This window comes from Colius striatus, chromosome 21 (assembly GCF_028858725.1).
Source record: "Colius striatus isolate bColStr4 chromosome 21, bColStr4.1.hap1, whole genome shotgun sequence".
Taxonomy (NCBI): domain Eukaryota; kingdom Metazoa; phylum Chordata; class Aves; order Coliiformes; family Coliidae; genus Colius; species Colius striatus.
Window position 1 is genome coordinate 7,820,990 of NC_084779.1, and position 17,061 is coordinate 7,838,050.

The following is a 17,061-nucleotide window of genomic DNA, read 5'->3' on the forward strand; positions in this document are numbered from 1 at the left end:
AACTCACATATTACAGGATTTGATGTCATGTTCTGGAAGTGGAAGTATGTCAACATTAGTCCAGTGCCCCAAACCAGTACTAACTCCCAGGAAGATGCTCTCAGTCACTGGGGGCTGAAACATGGGAGCTGTAAATGGCTTTCACACCTCCACCAGCACCAGGTTTGAAATCATCTGAAGCAGCACAGCAGATGTTTGACTTACTGTGACAAAGGAGGGATGCATTTTGCTTCCCAGTGATGTCACTCTTCTTGGGCAAGTTTCAGGCTCTGTGCTTCCTTTTCACTTCTGTAAAACAGAGAGAGGAGGAGTTTAGGTTCCTGGAAGAAGCTGTTTTTGTAAGAGATAGGTGCCCATAGGAGTAATTCATCTCTGTGGTCTTTAACATAAAACACTCCTGGGTTGTTTCTAAGTGGTGTCTGCAATGCCTCATCCTCTCATTTGGTTAATCCCCTCTGAGGTTTCAACTCAGGCAGTGCTTTGCTTCACTTCCTTTCCCAAATACCTGATTCTGCTCACCTGAGCTACAAAACACTACATTTCATCCTGGAGGTAGCCCTGTTTCAGGGACAGCAGAAATTAAGCCCTGTTCACCTCCACTCTGCAGATCTTAGTTGGTCCCTTTCCTTCCTGAGAGCTGGATGCATCCCAAGCCTTTGAGGTAAGGATGAAGCCACGTTGCTGGCTTCAGTAGCAACGTGCTCCTTTGGTTACAGACGTGTCTGAATGCACAGCAGCACAACCTTTCAGGACTGAATGTTGGCCCTTGGTGTTCTTGGAAAGAAGAAGACTCCACACCCCTCTGGCTGCAGCCTTCCCAGCAGCACGTGCATTAGTCACTACCTTTGCACATCCATACCAGCAGAGAAGGGCAGGTGGGGTAGAATGCCTCAAGTTACGTGGGCAGCAGCATGCAGGAACTTTTGCCCTCTTTGCTACCTGTGGTGCCCAGATGCTGGGAAGACAGATGAGTCTTGGCTCGTGGTTACCTGCAGCTATTGCTAACGAGAAGCTCATTAGTGCCCTGTCTGAAGGAGCTCACAGACTGGCTGTGCTCTAACAAGCCTGTTTTTGTCATTGAGCAGAACCAGACTTAGAGGATGGAGCAGGAGGTGGCAAGAGGAGAAGAGAAGCAAGAAGGCTTGATTGAGTTTTATGATTCCTTCAAGGACATGTTTGAGTTCTTCTGCAAGAACACGACCATCCACGGCACCATCCGCCTCGTCTGCTCCGACAGCAACAGGATGAAAACAGCTTTCTGGACCCTGCTTTTACTTGCCAGCTTTGGCATGTTGTACTGGCAATTTGCACTTATGTTCAGCCAGTACTGGGCCTACCCTGTGGTCCTCACCATGTCCATGCATTCCGAGCCCAAGATGTTTCCAGCAATTACCATCTGCAATCTGGACCCATACAGGTAAGCTGGGCTTTGCCTGGAGTCACATCTTCCCAGGCACAAGGGTTCAGCAACCTTAGGACTACAGCCTGGAGGAGGCTGAGGGTAGAGAGATGCCTCTCAGCCTCACAGAGCTGGAAAGGGACTATTGTTATTTCCAAACTGGTTTCCAGATAAGATCTTGTTGAGAATGGTGCAAGAGCATGTAGCAGTTTATTTCATGCACCGAGTCAGAATAGAGGGAACTCTGCCTCTTGGTTCAAGCTGTTAAGTGATTTGGGGCTCTGATAAGAACAGCCTTTCCCTGAAAGACATGGCTCACTCCTAACTAAACCCTGGATGATGCATCAGCTAGAGCTGCTCCTGCTCCAGCTCTGAGGAAGCAGCTGCTGTGGGAAGCCTGTGTGGCTCTGCTTGTCCAACAGGGCTCACACAGCAGGGGCAACTTAGCAAGAGGTTTCACATTGCATAGCAAAGGAGCTGCATCATTTCCTTGGGGCAATTATCCCATTTGCTGACAACAGGAAGGCCAGTCTGTGCAACTGCTGCTGCACACCTCCAAGGTCTGAGGTTTTCAGTGGAGGATCCAGCAACTGGAGAGTCAGCTCCTGGAGCTGCTAATACACGTGTTTATTGAAGTCAGCTATTGCCATGGGTTAACCCCAGCCAGCAACTCAGCACCCTGCAGCTGCTCACACACCTCCCCACCTGGGATGGGGCTGCTCTCATCCCACCACCTTTATTTTAACCCCATCTCAGGATAAGAACAGTTTAGTGACTAAAGTGAAATTAAAGATACTAGCAGCTGTAATTCTAACAGTGTAATAATAGTTGTGATGGGAAGGGATGGAGCAAAGAGAAACAAAACCCAAGGAAAGCCAAAAACCAGCCATCACCACCCTCTGACAGTGAGTGCCAATCTACCCCTCCCAGCCAACCCCCTCCAGTTTCTGTACTGGGCATGATGGCCTGTGGCATGGGACAGCCCTGGGGCTAGTTGGGGTCAGCTATGCTGGCCATGCTCCCCCCCAGCTCCTTGTGCTCCCCCCCAGCTCCTTGTGCTCCCCCCCAGCTCCTTGTGCTCCCTCCCAGCTCCTTGTGCTCCCCCAGTCCACTCAGTGGCAAGAGAGGAGGAGGAGCAGAAGCCTTGCTGCTGTGTAAGCACTGCTCAGCACTAAGCAAAACACCCCTGTGTTCTCAACACTGTTCTCAGCATAAATGCAAAGTCTTGTGTCAGCTACCAGCACAAAGCCTGACTCTGTCCCAGCCCAAAGCTGGGCAGCTGTGCTGTGCACAGGCACCATCATCTCACAAGCAGCTCACCTTTCTGTTCCTTGCAGGTTCGAACTGGTGAGTGAACACTTGGTTCAACTGGATCAGATGGCAGAGGAGTCAATTGCCTTTCTGTATGGCATCAACACATCAGCCAGCTTGTTCCACATGAATGAGAAAAACATCCAGATAGGAGACTTGACAAGGATAGGCAACCTCAGCAGATCCAGCTTCAAGCTGAGCCAAAACTTCTCCCTCTTGAGAATGCCTGAGCACAACCATAGGTCAGGGAAGAAGCACTCCAAAGTGGGCTTCAGGCTGGTAAGTGGGGGTCCTCTTGGGAGTTTTAAGTGACAGAGAAGGAGCAGGAAGGGCTGGATGGGCCCTAAGGGATGGGGAGCAAAGGGGACCCCATCTGTGCTTCCCATCCCACAGTACCTGAGCAGGTGAGCAGGGACAGCTCACAGATGGTGGCCAGGTTCGACCAAGAGTCCAGCACGTGAGAGGAGTTGGTGGTGAGGAGGTGGGTTTAAGATGAGGCTGTGAAGTTATTCCCCTGGATCAACATGGTCTGCCATGAGGCAGGAGCTTGGCAGCAACCTCACACCACAACCCAAACAAGGGCTGGGAGTCCTGGGCTGGGCTTAAATGAGCTCCTGGCCCCAGGTGTGAGTGGAGGTCCCAGGTGAGGCTGTGCAGGGCCATTAAGGCCTAACAGTTCACTCAAGCTCCTGACCAACATCTCCCAAGGTACATTGCAAAAGAAATGAGGGGAAAAACCAGTTTCAGTGGTGTGTGATGAAAGCTTGGAGCATGTGTGAGGAGATTCCTGCCAAGCGAAACAATGGCAGCATCACTGATGTTACACAGCCCACCCATGGGTGAAGTCCCTCTGGCAGTGACCAGTTGGGTAGAGGATGGCAGCAGCAGGCTGTGGCAATCACTGCAGCCCTCTCCAAAAATACACAACACATCCAGGCAGGAATAAGAAGGAAGAGAAAGAACAGAGGCACATGTGAGGACTCACCCAAGTGCCTGGATGTGTGGTGCTGGGGACACTGGGAACCTTGCAGATAAAACAACAGATGGCTGTAACAAACCAAAAGGATGGATGGAATAGATGTGTGTGAGTGGAAAAGATGCAGCTGCTTCAGATTCTTCAGGGTTAGCACAGACCCAAGAGCAGAGGGCAGGAGTGAGATGTGGCTGCCAAGGCCAGCAATCTTTGCCTGATTGTTACCCTCATGCCCTGGCCTGGAGTCCTGCTCCAGCCTCACTTTCACCAGAAGATGTGGGTGTTCACAGCTCAGGCCTGAGTAAGAGCAAAGAAAACCTCTCAGGACTTGGTTGATGATTCATGGGTTGTACAGGATTCCCACTAGCCCTGTGCTTCCCACTGCCAGGGTGCTGGGGTTGGCTGCTCTGCTCTCTCCTGCACGTTCTCCTCTGCACAGTCCCCTCAGATGGAGCAGCACACCTAATTCAGCTTCAAGGAGAGAAGCTTAGCACCTAACAAGATGACCTTGGTCCCTTCCAACAGCCATTCTGCTATAACTAAAATCATCTGAGGGTTCATGCTCTGAAAAAGCAACTGTTCCCCATGTCCCTGTGTCACCTTTACCTCCTGACCTCTGTTGTGCTGCATGGCCTCCTCTCTTCTTCTCTTCCAGTGCAATGCCACAGGTGGGAATTGCTTCTACAAGACCTACTCCTCTGGGATGGATGCAATTCTGGAATGGTACAGGTTTCACTACATGAACATCATGTCCCAGCTCCCAGTCATCATCAACATTTCTGACCATGAGGAGCAAATAGAAGACATGGTCTACTCCTGCCAGTATGATGGGGAGCCCTGCAGACCCAGGTATGTTCCTTCTTGAGGTGCCAATTGTGATTCCCCCAGAAGTCCAAGGGCTTGGGAGACTGAAGCTGTGAAGCACACAGAGGAAACACAAACCATCTCCTTCAGAGAAGGAAAGGGATTGCTGCACTCACTAAAACCCACCCAAATCTCTCTTGATTTCAGTGACTATGTTCACTTCCACCACCCAGTCTTTGGAAGCTGCTATACTTTTAACAGCAAGGGAACAGACTCCTTTTGGACAGCTACAAAGCCAGGAATTCCTTATGGTATGTTGCTTGGCAGAGGGTGGGAAGAAGGGCTAAAGTCCATCCAAGCTGGCTGGGGATTAAAGATGTCTTCTATCCATGACTGACTGACATGTAGCCCCTCTCTTCTAGCCTGATGGCACAAATGGTGTGCTGTGCTTGCTCGCTTCACTAACCACATGGGTGTAGCAAAACCATATCAGCCATAGCTCCCAGCAAGCTGAATGCTCAGTTGGCTTTCAAGCACAATAGTTTGGGCACAGGCTGGTGCAGTTGCAATCTGACCATTCACCAAGTCTCCAAGGAAAAGGAATGGCTCTTCTGTGAGCTAAGGCAGCAATGGGACCAGTGCTGAGGATTCAAGACATGGTGGTGGTGCTATTTGGTCCCCAAGTAAGTGGTTATGTGCTTCCCTTTGGTTTACAGGCCTTTCCCTTATCCTGAGAGCAGAGCAGAAGGATCACATCCCACTCTTGTCTACAGTAGCAGGTGTGAAAGTGATGATACACAACCACAACCAGACACCATTCCTTGAGCATGAAGGCTTTGACATCAGACCAGGCATTGCAACCACCATAGGCATTCAGCAGGTCAGAGCCTTGCTCAGGAGCGTTGCTTCTTGTCCCTCTGACTGCAGGAGCTGGACACTGGGGCTGGACTCTCCAGGAGGCTCTTGTGTTCACTCTGTGCATGGGTATTTATGCAAGCCCCTTTTCTTTTGCTCTCCTCACACTCCCATGGCTAAACCAAACTGATAACACATGTGCAAGTGGCCTTTTGGTCCCAAATGCCTTGGGGCCTGATTTGCTTTACACTGAGCCTCTTACACCTCTTACACCTTGCCCCAGCTTCACCCAGCTGGCTCCCCTCAGCCTCCTTTTTCTCCAGGCTACACTAATGTACCACTACACTCCTCTACATGATGCTCCATCCAGTGATGGTGATGAAGGTGCAATTAAAGCTCCTGCCCACTCAGGTCTCTTTGGTGTCTCCACAGGATGAGGTGAATCGTCTGGGTGGCAATTATGGGAAATGCACAACTAATGGCAATGATGTGAATGTTAAACTGCTGTACAACAACTCCTACACCCTGCAGGTACTGTCAGCCTGGCTGCATGAGGCCTCAGCTCATTCAGAGTGGATGAATGGCAAACAAGTCATACCTTAGTCTTTTACAAATGAGCAGGTTCATTGCTGGGAGTGACAGATTGATTCCTGCTCCCTCTGAAGCTCACCAGCAGGGCCAATGTCTTTTACTGGGTGTGGGATACTCAGCCCCAGGTGCTGAGCCTCTTCCCTCCTTGGAACCTAAGAATGGTCAGAGAGATCCAGACAGCTTGGCTGTCCCAGTAGAGCATTCATGGGCCATCAGGTCTCTGTGTAAGTAGCTGCTCCAGACTAGAAGTTTGGGGCTGCTTCACTGACACATAACTGGGCATAATAAAGGGGAAGCTGGGGAAAATCTCTCTCACAGAGTTCAACATTGTCTCCAGAGGCAAAAACAAGGCATGAAAAGTGAAACCCTTTTGCATCATGGTGCTGTAGCAATAGCTGGTGCCCTTTTGCAGCAACACCAGCTGACAGGCTGAAGATCTGGGCCCTTGAGGAGCTCTGGCCCAGGCATGTTTTTAATGCCTTCTTTCTTTCCCAGGCTTGTCTGCATTCCTGCTTTCAGCACATCATGGTCCAGAAGTGTGGCTGTGGCTATTACTACTACCCCCTGCCTCCTGGTGCTCAGTACTGTGACTACAACAAGCAGCCTGCGTGGGGTAAGAGCACAGGGCTGCAGTCCTGTCCTTGGCAAGATGGGAACATCTCCCTCCCTTCCTCCCTTGCTTACAGGACTCAGATTCCTGCCCTTCCACTCTGTGCCTGGCTCCTGCTCAGACTCTTTCCTCTGACAGACACCTTTCTGTGTCTCTGTGGGTACCAAGCTACTGTGTAAGACACCTCTCACTGTCCAGCATCCCCTCTTGTTAAGGACATTGATTTAGGGTCAAGCTCCTTCATGTTATCAATACTGGTGGCTGTGCTGGTGTAAGATAAAGCTTTGAGTGACTCCTCTTGGCTTTCTGGTTGGCCTGGCCTCAAATCCTTACAAGGCACATCAGCTCAGCCACCTGGAACCACTCCAAAGTGAGAGTGAGGCAAAACTCAGCTCCCTCTGAGACTTGAGAAGTCTCCCTGTGTGCTTGGGAAAGCCAAATGAGACCAGAGGTTTTGGTAACCTTCCATCTGAGAACCTTCCATCCCCTGAGGAGATGTCTGAGCCTGTTCCTCTCCTTTCTTCCACCAGGTCACTGCTTTTACCAGCTGTACAACAGGCTCAGAAACCATCACCTGAACTGTTTTGAGCAGTGCCCCAAGCCCTGTCGGTAGGTCACCAAAGCAGAGGCCACCAAATGCCAGTTGGCACAGGAAAATTACCCCAGTGGACAAGTGAGGGATCAGAGTTTTGTCATCCCCTGGCTCACAGATGGCAGCTGAACCCCAATGCTGAGAGAGGAAAAAGGCACCAGCACTGGGCACATTCAATAAGAACCTTGTGTGGGGGGTAACAGAGAGGGGAGATGGTTCTAATCCCACTGAAGTGTTTCATTGAGCCCAAAGCAAACTGTCCATGTCATTTGTCAACCCCTGGTACTTTGGTTTATTGTTGGCCAGTTTCAAAATGGAAAGACACGATTTTAAAGCAAAGTGTCAGCTATTTGGGCTTGAATGCATCAAAGGAAAGCTGTCAGGGTTTTGAAACCATTCCAGTTCTCCTCCTGCCCTGGAAGTCAAGAGCTTCCCCCACAGCTGCTGCTTTGGGCAGGTAGTTTGCAGTGTTAAACTCCCTCCTGCAGTGTTAAACCCCCCCCATGTCCTCACTTTGCAATGCCAGGAGCCACAGTGGTCATCATCTCCATTTTTATCTTACCAGGGAGTCTCTGTACAAGGTGTCTGCTGGGACAGCAAAGTGGCCATCAGGAAAGTCTCAGGTAGCCCACACAAACTGCTGTGTTGAAAGGGAACAGGGTATTTACTGTGCTGGTTGGGATACTGAGGGTGTAAACAAAGAGCAGCAGCAGTGGAAGAGTGAGTCAAAAGATGACCTCTTGTCTCACATTCAATGGGCTGGATGACCAGGTCATTAACTGCTGTGAAATAGGTGATAACACCCAGGTAAATACAACTAATATGTTTTAAAAGAGGAAATTACTTGTTGGGGTTGCCTTCAAGGCAGAAGGTAAGAACCAGAACACCACAGTCCCCAAAAATATCAGTGTGTGCTTCCCATCCTGGCAAATACAGCAGCTGCTTCCTAGCTGCCACTGCATGCTACAAACCAACCCATTCCTCCCCCTCTTATCACTTGCAATAGCCTTTTTATTGCTTATGAAACCTACCTGTGCAAAATCTTAAGCCTAGCAAAGCTGGGAAGGAGCTGAGGACTGGCACTGACAAAGCCCCTCTCTGCTGCAGGACTGGATCCGCCAGGCTCTGAGGCACCAGAATGGGTACAACTCCACCAGCAACAGGTCAGTGGCTGCAGGAGGGGGCTCCTGCTCACTCCATCCTTGCAGAGCTCATAGGTGTCAGCCTGGAAAGGGAGGAAAAAAGTCCAGGGTCAGCCAATAAACCCCCCACCTGTGCCCACAGCACTGTAACAGCCCCTCCTGTGTGTCACCTGTGCCCAAGTAAGCTTGAGTCAGTGGTGACACCCCCTGCCCAGCTACCAGCATGTACCACTGAGCCCAGAATGCCAGCAGAGCCATGGTGTGGCCATCCCACCCTTGCTAACTGCTCCCTCTCTCCACTACAGGAAGGATATTGCCAAGGTCACCATCTTCTACCAGCAGCTGAACTACCAGGCTGTGAACGAGTCTCCTTTGCTCTCAGTAGGTTGCACTCCATCAGCTCAACCCATTGCCACCTTCTGGTGTGCTGTGGCTGGTCAGAGGGAGGATTCTCCACAGCCCCCAGGATGGCCTTGGGATTGGCAAATCTCCCATTTGACACCCACAAAAGCCCCAGCTGGGCAGCAGGCAGCTCACCTGGCTGCAACTGTCCTGCTGCCAGAGCTCTGCTGCCTTTGAGAAACACCAGCCTTTGATTCTTTCCCCAGGAGAACCTGCTTCTGTCCAGCATGGGAAGCCAGTGGAGCCTCTGGTTTGGATCCTCAGTGCTGTCTGTCGTTGAGATGTTTGAGCTGCTTGTAGATACATTAGTTTTGTCTCTCCTCTTCTGCTACCAAAGCTTCAGGGCAAAGAAGACCCTGAGAGTGGCTCAGAGTCCCACCATCCCCAGCGTGAGCCTGACCCTCCAAAACTACCGAGTTGTGCAAGAAGAGGCTGGGAAAGGGGATGATTCTGCTCCTTCCCAGCCTCCTGCAGTGAGCATTGCCCCAGCCACCAGCCAGCTGCATCTGCAGCCACTCCCCAGCAAGGTGGAGGTGCCAGAGCTCAGCTCAGCCGTGGTGCTCAATGGCTTTAGGTACATGAGGGACAGCTCAGGGGAAGGGGAGCTGAGCAGCTCTGTGTGTGCAGGCAAGTGGGAGACCTGAAGCTCCTCTAATGCTCAGCTGCCATCTGAAAGGTTGCAAACAGCAACCTTCTGCATCCACCTCTGTGAGCACCCAACCTGAGCCTGGCAATCCTCCTCCAGCTGTGACTTGTTATTAACCCCCCTTGTCCTGGATTCAGGCCTCATGCCAGGTGCTTTAGTTCCCAATGAGCACATGGGGAGGGAGAACTGCCCTGCTGCTCTCTGGGACAGTCCTGAGCCCTCACAAAAGCCTCTTCACAGCTTTGAAACCCTCATGAGGAAGGTTTCAGACAGGCCCATCTACATTTCAGCAATGCACTCGAGAGCAGACTGTGGCTAAGGGGAAGGTGCCCAGCAGAGGCTGAGGAGCATTGTCAGCCTGTCCTGAGCATGGCAGTGCCTGCAGGAGCAAAAGGTGGCTCTGCTGCCAGCTTTGCTCCCAAGTCACCTCTCTGCCCTGCCTTGAGAGGACAATGCACACAGTGCTGCTGCTGAGATGAACTCAGCCCATGTTATTTCAAAGCAGACCTCCTGCCTCAGAGGAAAGAGAAGAAACAGGGTTGTCACCTCTTTTATGTCACAGGTGAAGCACCTGTGGTTGATTTGGAAGATTCAAAGCCAAGGCTGCATGTTTGCTGCAGCCCCTTTGCAGCCAGATGCTCTCATGGGAATATCTGACAGTACCTTCTGTGTACCTGAGAACAGGGACCTTTGATGCAGCTTTGCACAGGAGCATCTCACTCCCAACCCTGTCTCTGGCTCTTTTTGGAGCAAACAGGGATTAATCCATGAGCTTGGTTTTGTAACTTTTTTAGCTAATAAAGTGCTCTGAATACAGGGGCTGACTTGGGGTTCAGCTTGTCCTTTGGGGTTGTTGCAGGGCTGTTGCTCCTCAGTGCTGGCTCTGGGAAAGTTCTGCATTGCTTGCCATGGACAGAAATCACAAGGCCAGGGCCAGGCTTTTCTTCTCCTTCCTTTATTTTTCTGCCACAGACACACAGTTGGAGAGAAACCAAAGGGAGTGGGGGAAGGATTGCACTGGGAGGTGTGGGAAAGGCTGCTCCATGTGCTGGAGGTTGATCCCACCTAGTGCAAGGTCTCCTTTGACAGGACAAGCCATCAGCAGAGCTCACAACAGACCAAGCATTAACCAGTTCAGGTACTCTGGGGGCTGGGGGTGACCTGAGCCTGTCCCCTCCACCCCATCCTTCTCCCAAAAAGCACCCTGAAGTCACATCATCACAAGCCAGTGTCACAGAGACCCAAACAAGGATGCCTTCAGGTGCCATCCCAGTCTATTCCCTGCCAGAGAACTCGAGCTGTGGGTTGCACAGGAGGAGGAGAACAGGTTAAAAGGAGATGGTTTCCTAATGCAGTTAACACAGGCAACAAGAAACCCCACAGAAACAAACCAAGCCCAAGGAGGAGGAGGAAAGGAGTTCATCTAGGCTTTTTTATTAACAGTGTTTCAGGAGCCAAGAGAAGAGAAGGAGAGGGGAAGGCAGACACCACAGCAACTGTACAAAGGGAATAACATACAGAATATCTGGTTCCATAGCTGCAGTCAGCACAGGCTGTGGAGGGAAAGGGGGGTTAGAAAACCTGGTACCAAGTGGTGCCAAAGCAGGAGGGGGAGGGAGGTGAATGGGGCACAGCGTATTTACAGCAGAGGGCAATGCCCTGGCTGCCAGCCTGGGCACCAGCCACACTCAGCAGCTCTGCCTTGGCCAAAGAGCTGCTTTCCCTCTGTGCTGTTTCCATAGGAGGGTGTGGGAGCCTTGGCCAGGGAGCCTTGGTGAGAGGGTGGCTGGAGGCTTGCAAAGAGCAGCTCACCCTGGGTGATCAGCAGCCACAGGTTGGGGTTGAGGGGGGATCCACACACTGACCTTTGTGTGCTGATGGATTCCACTCAGCTGAGCTCCACTGGCAACCTCCTGGCAGCCCCCAGCATGTCAGCCAGCCCCAGCCCCTGCTGCTGAGAGCTGCCTGTGGAGGAGATGCTCTGCCACCAACTGGCCTCTTCAGCATCCCAGCTGCTGCAGCAGAAACACACACAGACCTCTCCTGGCTCCCTCCTCCACCTCTGTCCCTCATTCCCTCCCCATCATCACCCCAGCCCCAATGCCCTGGGGGGCTGAGGACCCAGCAGGCAGCCTGAGATGAATCCCCCCCATGGAAGCAGCTGGGAGCTCAGCAACAAAGCATGTTTTAAAGAAACCTCCTTTCTTCCCAGCTCCCATCCTGCTCAGACACTTCTCCCTCACACCCCTTCTCCATGGAACACTCACAGACAGTTGCCACCAGCCAAGCCAAGGGCTCATGTCCCATGGAATCCCTTCCCCCTGCTTTGTCTTTGGTTGAAAGCAATAATGCTTGGGCAGGGAGGGGGGACAAAGGGGGGCTGAGGGGGACAAGGAGGGGCTGAGGGGCAGGGAGGAGGGAGAAGAAAGGGGGCTGAGGTGCAATTAGGAGGGAGAAGGAAAAGGGCTGAAGGGCAGGGAGGAGGGAGAAGGAGGCTGAGGGAGGACAAGGAGGGGCTGAGGTGCAATTAGGAGGGAGAAGGGGGCTGAGGTGCAAGGAGTAGGGAGAAGAAAGGGGGCTGAGGTGCAATTAGGAGGGAGAAGAAAGGGGGCTGAAGGGCAGGGAGGAGGGAGGAGGGGGCTGAGGGAGGACAAGGAGGGGCTGAGGTGCAATTAGGAGGGAGAAGGAAAAGGGCTGAGGTGCAATTAGGAGGGAGAAGGGGGCTGAGGGGCAGGGAGAGGGGACAAGGAGGGGCTGAGAGGGGACAAGGAGGGGCAGTGAAGCAGCACAGGACTGACACAGGCAGCCACTGTGTCAGGGGTGCTGGACAGAGAGTTCATCAGTGCATTTCTTGAGGAGGTCCTGGGTTTCTCTTGCATAAGCACTGGCCAGGAGTGCTGCTCTGAGCTGTTACCTGTCCTGTGCTGCTGACAGGCTCAGCTTGGCACATCTCTTCCTTTAGACACAGAAATTCTTCCAATTCCATGGGGGGTTTGTTTTTTCCCTCTGCACTGCTCAAAGCAATTCCCCCTTTGCAGAGACAACACTGAACAAGCTGAGGCTTCCCTGGCTGACATGGGGAGAGGCAACACCCAGGGTACAACCCCCACTAACCCCATCTGCAACCAGAGGCATGTGGCAGACCCCAGGAATTCAAACCCAGACTCTAGCTGCCCAGGCACTTGGCTCCAGGGTTTGGGGTAAGCTCAGACAGGCACAGAAACACCCATCCAGATGTCAAGGTGTCAGCATGTGGCTGGGGTGAGGAGCTGGGGCTGGCTGGTGGTTTGGCAATGCCTGGCACATTACCTGTGGCTGCAGCCAGGTTACTGGGATGGAGACAACACCCACACTCTCTGCAAAGAAAGGCAGGATGGAGAGAGTGGCTTTTGGCATCAGGTGAAGATTGTGCACCACCAATCCAGCTGGATGTGAAGGTGGCATAAGGAAGGTGTCTCCACTGCAGCCTGGTTGGCCATTTGCTTGGCTGAAAACAAGGTCTCTGTACCCACCAAACCCCACAGCACACACACACCCCCCCTAAATCAAAGCCCAATGATGAAACAAACACAGAGAACATTGAGAAGTGCCTCCTTAGCTTTCTTTTTTCCTCCTGGAGAACCTTTTTGTTCTACTCAAGTGGCTGATTTATGTTCCAAACTGGAGGCATTTAATGCCTCCTGATCTGTAGAATGGAAAGAGGGAGGGAGGAAGAAAGGAAAACTCTGTGTGTGTGTGGAGGAGGGAGGGGGGGGGAAAAAAAGCAGGTTTTGAAAAGTATTCCCTAAAGATGCTACAAAATGAAACCATCCTGACATTAAATACAGACAAACTGTATTGAAGAAAAATTGCACTAGTCCTCTGGGCACATCAATAATAAATTAAATACTTAACAATGTCACTGATTAAAAAAGACAGCACAAAACCCATGACAAAAGAACATCAAACCCCCCCCAATACTGTTGTAGGAAAAGTGCACAAAGTTGCTTTATCCATTGACTCTAAATAAAGTACCAATACATGTTAAATAGATCAATTGTCTTGCAAGACATTGCTCTGCATCAGTATGTACAGGTGCCTGAAACTTCATGGGCTTCAGCACTGAGGCTGAGCTTGCAGTGGACCAACTGCAGGTGGTTGGTTGTGTTGTTCTCAGTTGCTGATTGTGAAATACAATGACCCAAAGTGGAAGCCACAGCCCCAGCCCTCAGTGGCTTCCAGGAAGGACTGGGCAGAGTTCTCACTCCATAAACGAGGCTGGGAAACTCGTTGGGGTGGTTGAAGTTGCTGTGCATGTCACAAAAACAACAGTGGTAGGTAATGACCATGCTGAGAATCATCAACAGAGCAGGGCCATGGCAGTGGTGAAGCATCCATCTCACTTCCAAGGTCTCTGAAGTACCCTGGAGGATGGCAGCTTGGATTCAAAGGGCCCAAGGTGGGGGGACATCAGCACCAACCAATGTCCAAATGGATAGAGAGAGATGGGTGTACAGTGGGGTAGGGCTGTCAAAGAGAACTGGGCACACAGGATGGCTCAGATCCTAAGCTAGGAAGCAGAGGGAGTCCTTGGCTGGATCCTGTGCTGAGCACCAAGTGCTGCTCTGGGTGCTGCAGGGGGAGCTGTGTGATCTGAGCATGGGCACAGTGCTGCTGAAGGGCTCTGTGGCATCACTGGCAGGCTCAGCACCACCACCCCTTTCACTGGACATCAGCACCCAACACCATCTGAGCTCTGTGGGACCACACACTGGCTCCTGACCCTCCTTCAGGGTGGCAGGAGCAGCCCCAGCTGCAGTGAGCTGACCAAGGGGTGTCACAGTGACACACAAGTGGAGGCAGAACCCTGCTCAGAAGCCCATTCCAATTGCAGGTGACTTGGACCAGAGAGAAAGGCAGAAGCCACTGCAACAGGCTGAAAGATGAAGCTCCATGAGAATGTGGTGCCCTCCTGTAACAGCCCAAGGGAAGCTGAGCAGGCAGTGAGCTCAGCTGTGCCCTCACCCAGGCAGCAGGGACACAGCCACTGAACTCAGGGCACGTTCAGACAGCAGCTGCAGCAGCCCTGCAGCAACAGGGATGTGCAGCACACACCTTCCTGCCCCTGGCCTCACAAGAGGTGTGCCTGGAGTCAATCCTCTTCATCCCCCAGCTGCATGAGTGGGAGCTACAGTCAGTCCCAGCTCCCAGAGACACGATGCCCTTGAAGTGGGGATTCCTGCATCCCAGCCTTGCCCCTGGCACTGAACTGTAGCACTGCTGCCATTCTGTGCTGCACTGCTTCATCCTGAGCTGACCCTCAGGCTGCCCCAGCTGAGCAGGAGATGAATCCAGAGCAGGTGATGTGCTCCCTGGCAGCAGCCCCAGGGGGTATTCCCTGGGCAGAGGCTCCAGGGTGCTTCAGAGCAGGCACTGAAGAGCTAAGCAAGCAGAAAGTCTGCAAGCACTGACCTCCCAGGCCAGAAAGAGTGTGGAAAACGCCATGAAAGGCATTGCCAGTGGCTGATGGGGCCAGGCTCATCCATCCTCCTTTCCCCAGAGTGGTGGAAGGAGACTGGTCATTAATTAGGGAAGCACAAAGGGCCCTGGGGCCAGATTCTTCTCCCTGCCATTGAGCTGCAGCAGCTTCAGCACTGAGACCAACAAGGGACTGGGGTGAGAACTCAGCACCTGGTGCTGTGTATCCCAGAGCTCCAAAGGGAATGAGAAAGCAACAAGACAAAGCTGGACTTCAAGAGCCAGAGGGCACAGAGAGAAAACTGTGGCCTGGCTGCAGCAGGGACTCTCCCTCAAACTGAGAGGACACCCTGTTAGGGACTAAGTGGAGTCTCCTTGCTGTTCCACTTTGAGATGTGGGCTGCAGGATCCTGGGTGCTGAATCCCTGTTGGTTTGGTAGCTGAGGACACACTACTGTTGACAGAAACGAAGCTGCAAAGGTTGAACCTGCTCAAGGCTGCAGCTGGACAGTAAATGCAGCCAGTAGCTGAAGGGAAGGAGTCAAGTGTGCACTGGATGGAAAGCACTCTGATTGTGTATCACTGCTGCTGTAATGCAGGATGGGGAGCTCTGCCTGGCTTTACTCTTGCAGTCCTTGGGAGATCCTCATCCCCTCAAGATCCCAGCACTATCTGTAAGGCACGAGGGCCCAAGCCCAGAGGCAGCAGGCTGGGTGCCAGGCAGGACCAGCTGGGGATTGCCACCCCTGAAAGCCTCCAAGGTGGGCTGTAGCTGAGGGTGTTGTGCAGAGGCTCTGCCAGGAGCACAGCTCAGCCTGGCACCCAGAGTCCCAGCCCAGAGGCTGACCTGCCAGGGGGACAAGTGCTGTGGGAGCCCTCCTGAGACAGGCTCAGATGGCTGCAGCACCTCTGCAGAGCTACTGCAGCACAGCACAGCCACAGCAACAAAGTGCTCTCAGTGGAAACACATCTCCCCAGTCCAGCAAAGAAAAAAAGAGCCAAGAAACAAGGGAAAAACACACACAACAAAAGGGGAAGATGCTGCCCAGCTGGAACTGGGGAAGTCAAAAGCCCCAGGGCCAGCTGCTCAGGTGCCCTGCTCAGCTGCTTCAGCATGCTGGGGGAGAGCACAGAAGGATACACATGCAAGTTGGAGTGTCCTCCACTGAGATCCTCAGTGAGAAATGTGCAGTGAGCAGGAAAGCAGCTGAGCCCCAGGCAGGTGGCATGCTGCAGCCCCTCAGGCAGGGAGGGGGAGGCTGCACGTGGCTTTTCTTCCCTGACACAAAGCCCATCGCCAGCAACAGGCTTCTCCCAGCCTCCAAACATCAGCACTGCTGCTTCCCTCTCAGGATGCAGGTTGCATCAGGAGGCAGGTGAGCTATGGCTTTGACCAGCTAACCACCAAGGGTACAGAAAGGGGAGTGTGGCTGGTGTCGTCCTGAGAGCAGGTGAGGTGAGTGGCCGTCGCTCTCAATCCTCCCCCTTCTCTTGTGCCTTCTGGAGCAAAAGGTCTCTGCCCCACACAACAGCCTGTCCCTGACTCACAGGTCATCTTTTGCTTTGTTTTCTAAGCTGGCCCAGCAGCTCCCAGATGCTCCAGCAGTCCCAGGAGAGAGGAGGCTGCTGGCCATGCTGCCAGGACAGAGGGCTCCACGCCAGCATCCCCTCCCAGCAACCAGTTCAGATGAGAGCCCAGTGCATGGCCTTGGCACTCCATGGGCTGTACTGGTGGTGGCTTTCTCCTGGTGACAGAGGGTTTCCTTTGCTTCTCTTTTGGTTTTTCCTCCTTTTTTGTTCTGTCCTTAATGCTAAACTGGTCTCTCACACTGTTCACACACTCAGCTCGTGGTCTGTGGTTATGCCATCAGTGTCCCACACAACACCCAACAGTCTGGCAGTCCAGTGGGGCCTCAATGGCAACAGGAAAGACTCCTTCCCCTTCCTTTATGCATCTCAACCTCTCTGTGCAGGCATCACAAACAGACCAGGCTGCAAGAAACACCAATATACCAAGGATGGGGCTCTCAGGGCTTCTAGAAATCCAGCCCAGCTTCCAGACAGCAACAGGGGAGGTGGGGGAAGTTGTCACTAACACTCATCTATAGTAAGGCTGATGAACTCCTGTATACACTTCCTATACTGCAGCTCAGTAGGGCTGTTGCTGGGATATTGACCTGGTTGGCCAAAGGGACCCTCTGCTTCTCTCATCTCCTCGTTCATCCGAGCCAGACGCAGCCTGGAGGGGAACACACAAAGCACAAGGCACAGAGGTTGGG

At 52.6% G+C, this 17,061-nt stretch overlaps 2 protein-coding genes across 4 annotated transcripts in view; one reads left to right on the forward strand and one right to left on the reverse strand.

Annotated features, from left to right (window-relative positions):
• Nucleotides 1–1,100: 1,100 nt before the first annotated feature.
• On the forward strand, nucleotides 1,101–9,323 carry SCNN1D (sodium channel epithelial 1 subunit delta). Its single transcript, XM_062013270.1, has 12 exons — nucleotides 1,101–1,417; nucleotides 2,737–2,989; nucleotides 4,339–4,532; nucleotides 4,695–4,798; nucleotides 5,204–5,367; nucleotides 5,775–5,873; nucleotides 6,429–6,546; nucleotides 7,074–7,152; nucleotides 7,701–7,758; nucleotides 8,243–8,298; nucleotides 8,583–8,658; nucleotides 8,886–9,323. The coding sequence occupies exons 1-12, from the start codon at nucleotides 1,101–1,103 to the stop codon at nucleotides 9,321–9,323; spliced, it is 1,956 nt and encodes a 651-aa protein (XP_061869254.1).
• A 951-nt stretch (nucleotides 9,324–10,274) lies between these two features.
• ACAP3 (ArfGAP with coiled-coil, ankyrin repeat and PH domains 3) overlaps nucleotides 10,275–17,061 on the reverse strand; it is a 77,432-nt gene continuing 70,645 nt past the window's right edge. For all 3 annotated transcript variants that reach the window (XM_062012876.1, XM_062012875.1, XM_062012877.1), the window contains one exon: nucleotides 10,275–17,021. In XM_062012876.1, coding sequence (XP_061868860.1) covers nucleotides 16,874–17,021 — 148 coding nt within the window. In that variant the 3' untranslated portion in view covers nucleotides 10,275–16,873. The remainder of the gene's footprint in view (nucleotides 17,022–17,061) is intronic.

Excerpts from the sequence above, each read along its gene's own strand:
- SCNN1D (XM_062013270.1), top strand. The coding sequence starts at position 1,101 with ATGGAGCAGGAGGTGGCAAGAGGAGAAGAGAAGCAAGAAGGCTTGATT. Across the intron at positions 1,418-2,736 it reads TGCAATCTGGACCCATACAG|GTTCGAACTGGTGAGTGAAC; the intron begins GTAAGCTGGGCT and ends TGTTCCTTGCAG. Across the intron at positions 8,299-8,582 it reads TACAACTCCACCAGCAACAG|GAAGGATATTGCCAAGGTCA; the intron begins GTCAGTGGCTGC and ends TCTCCACTACAG.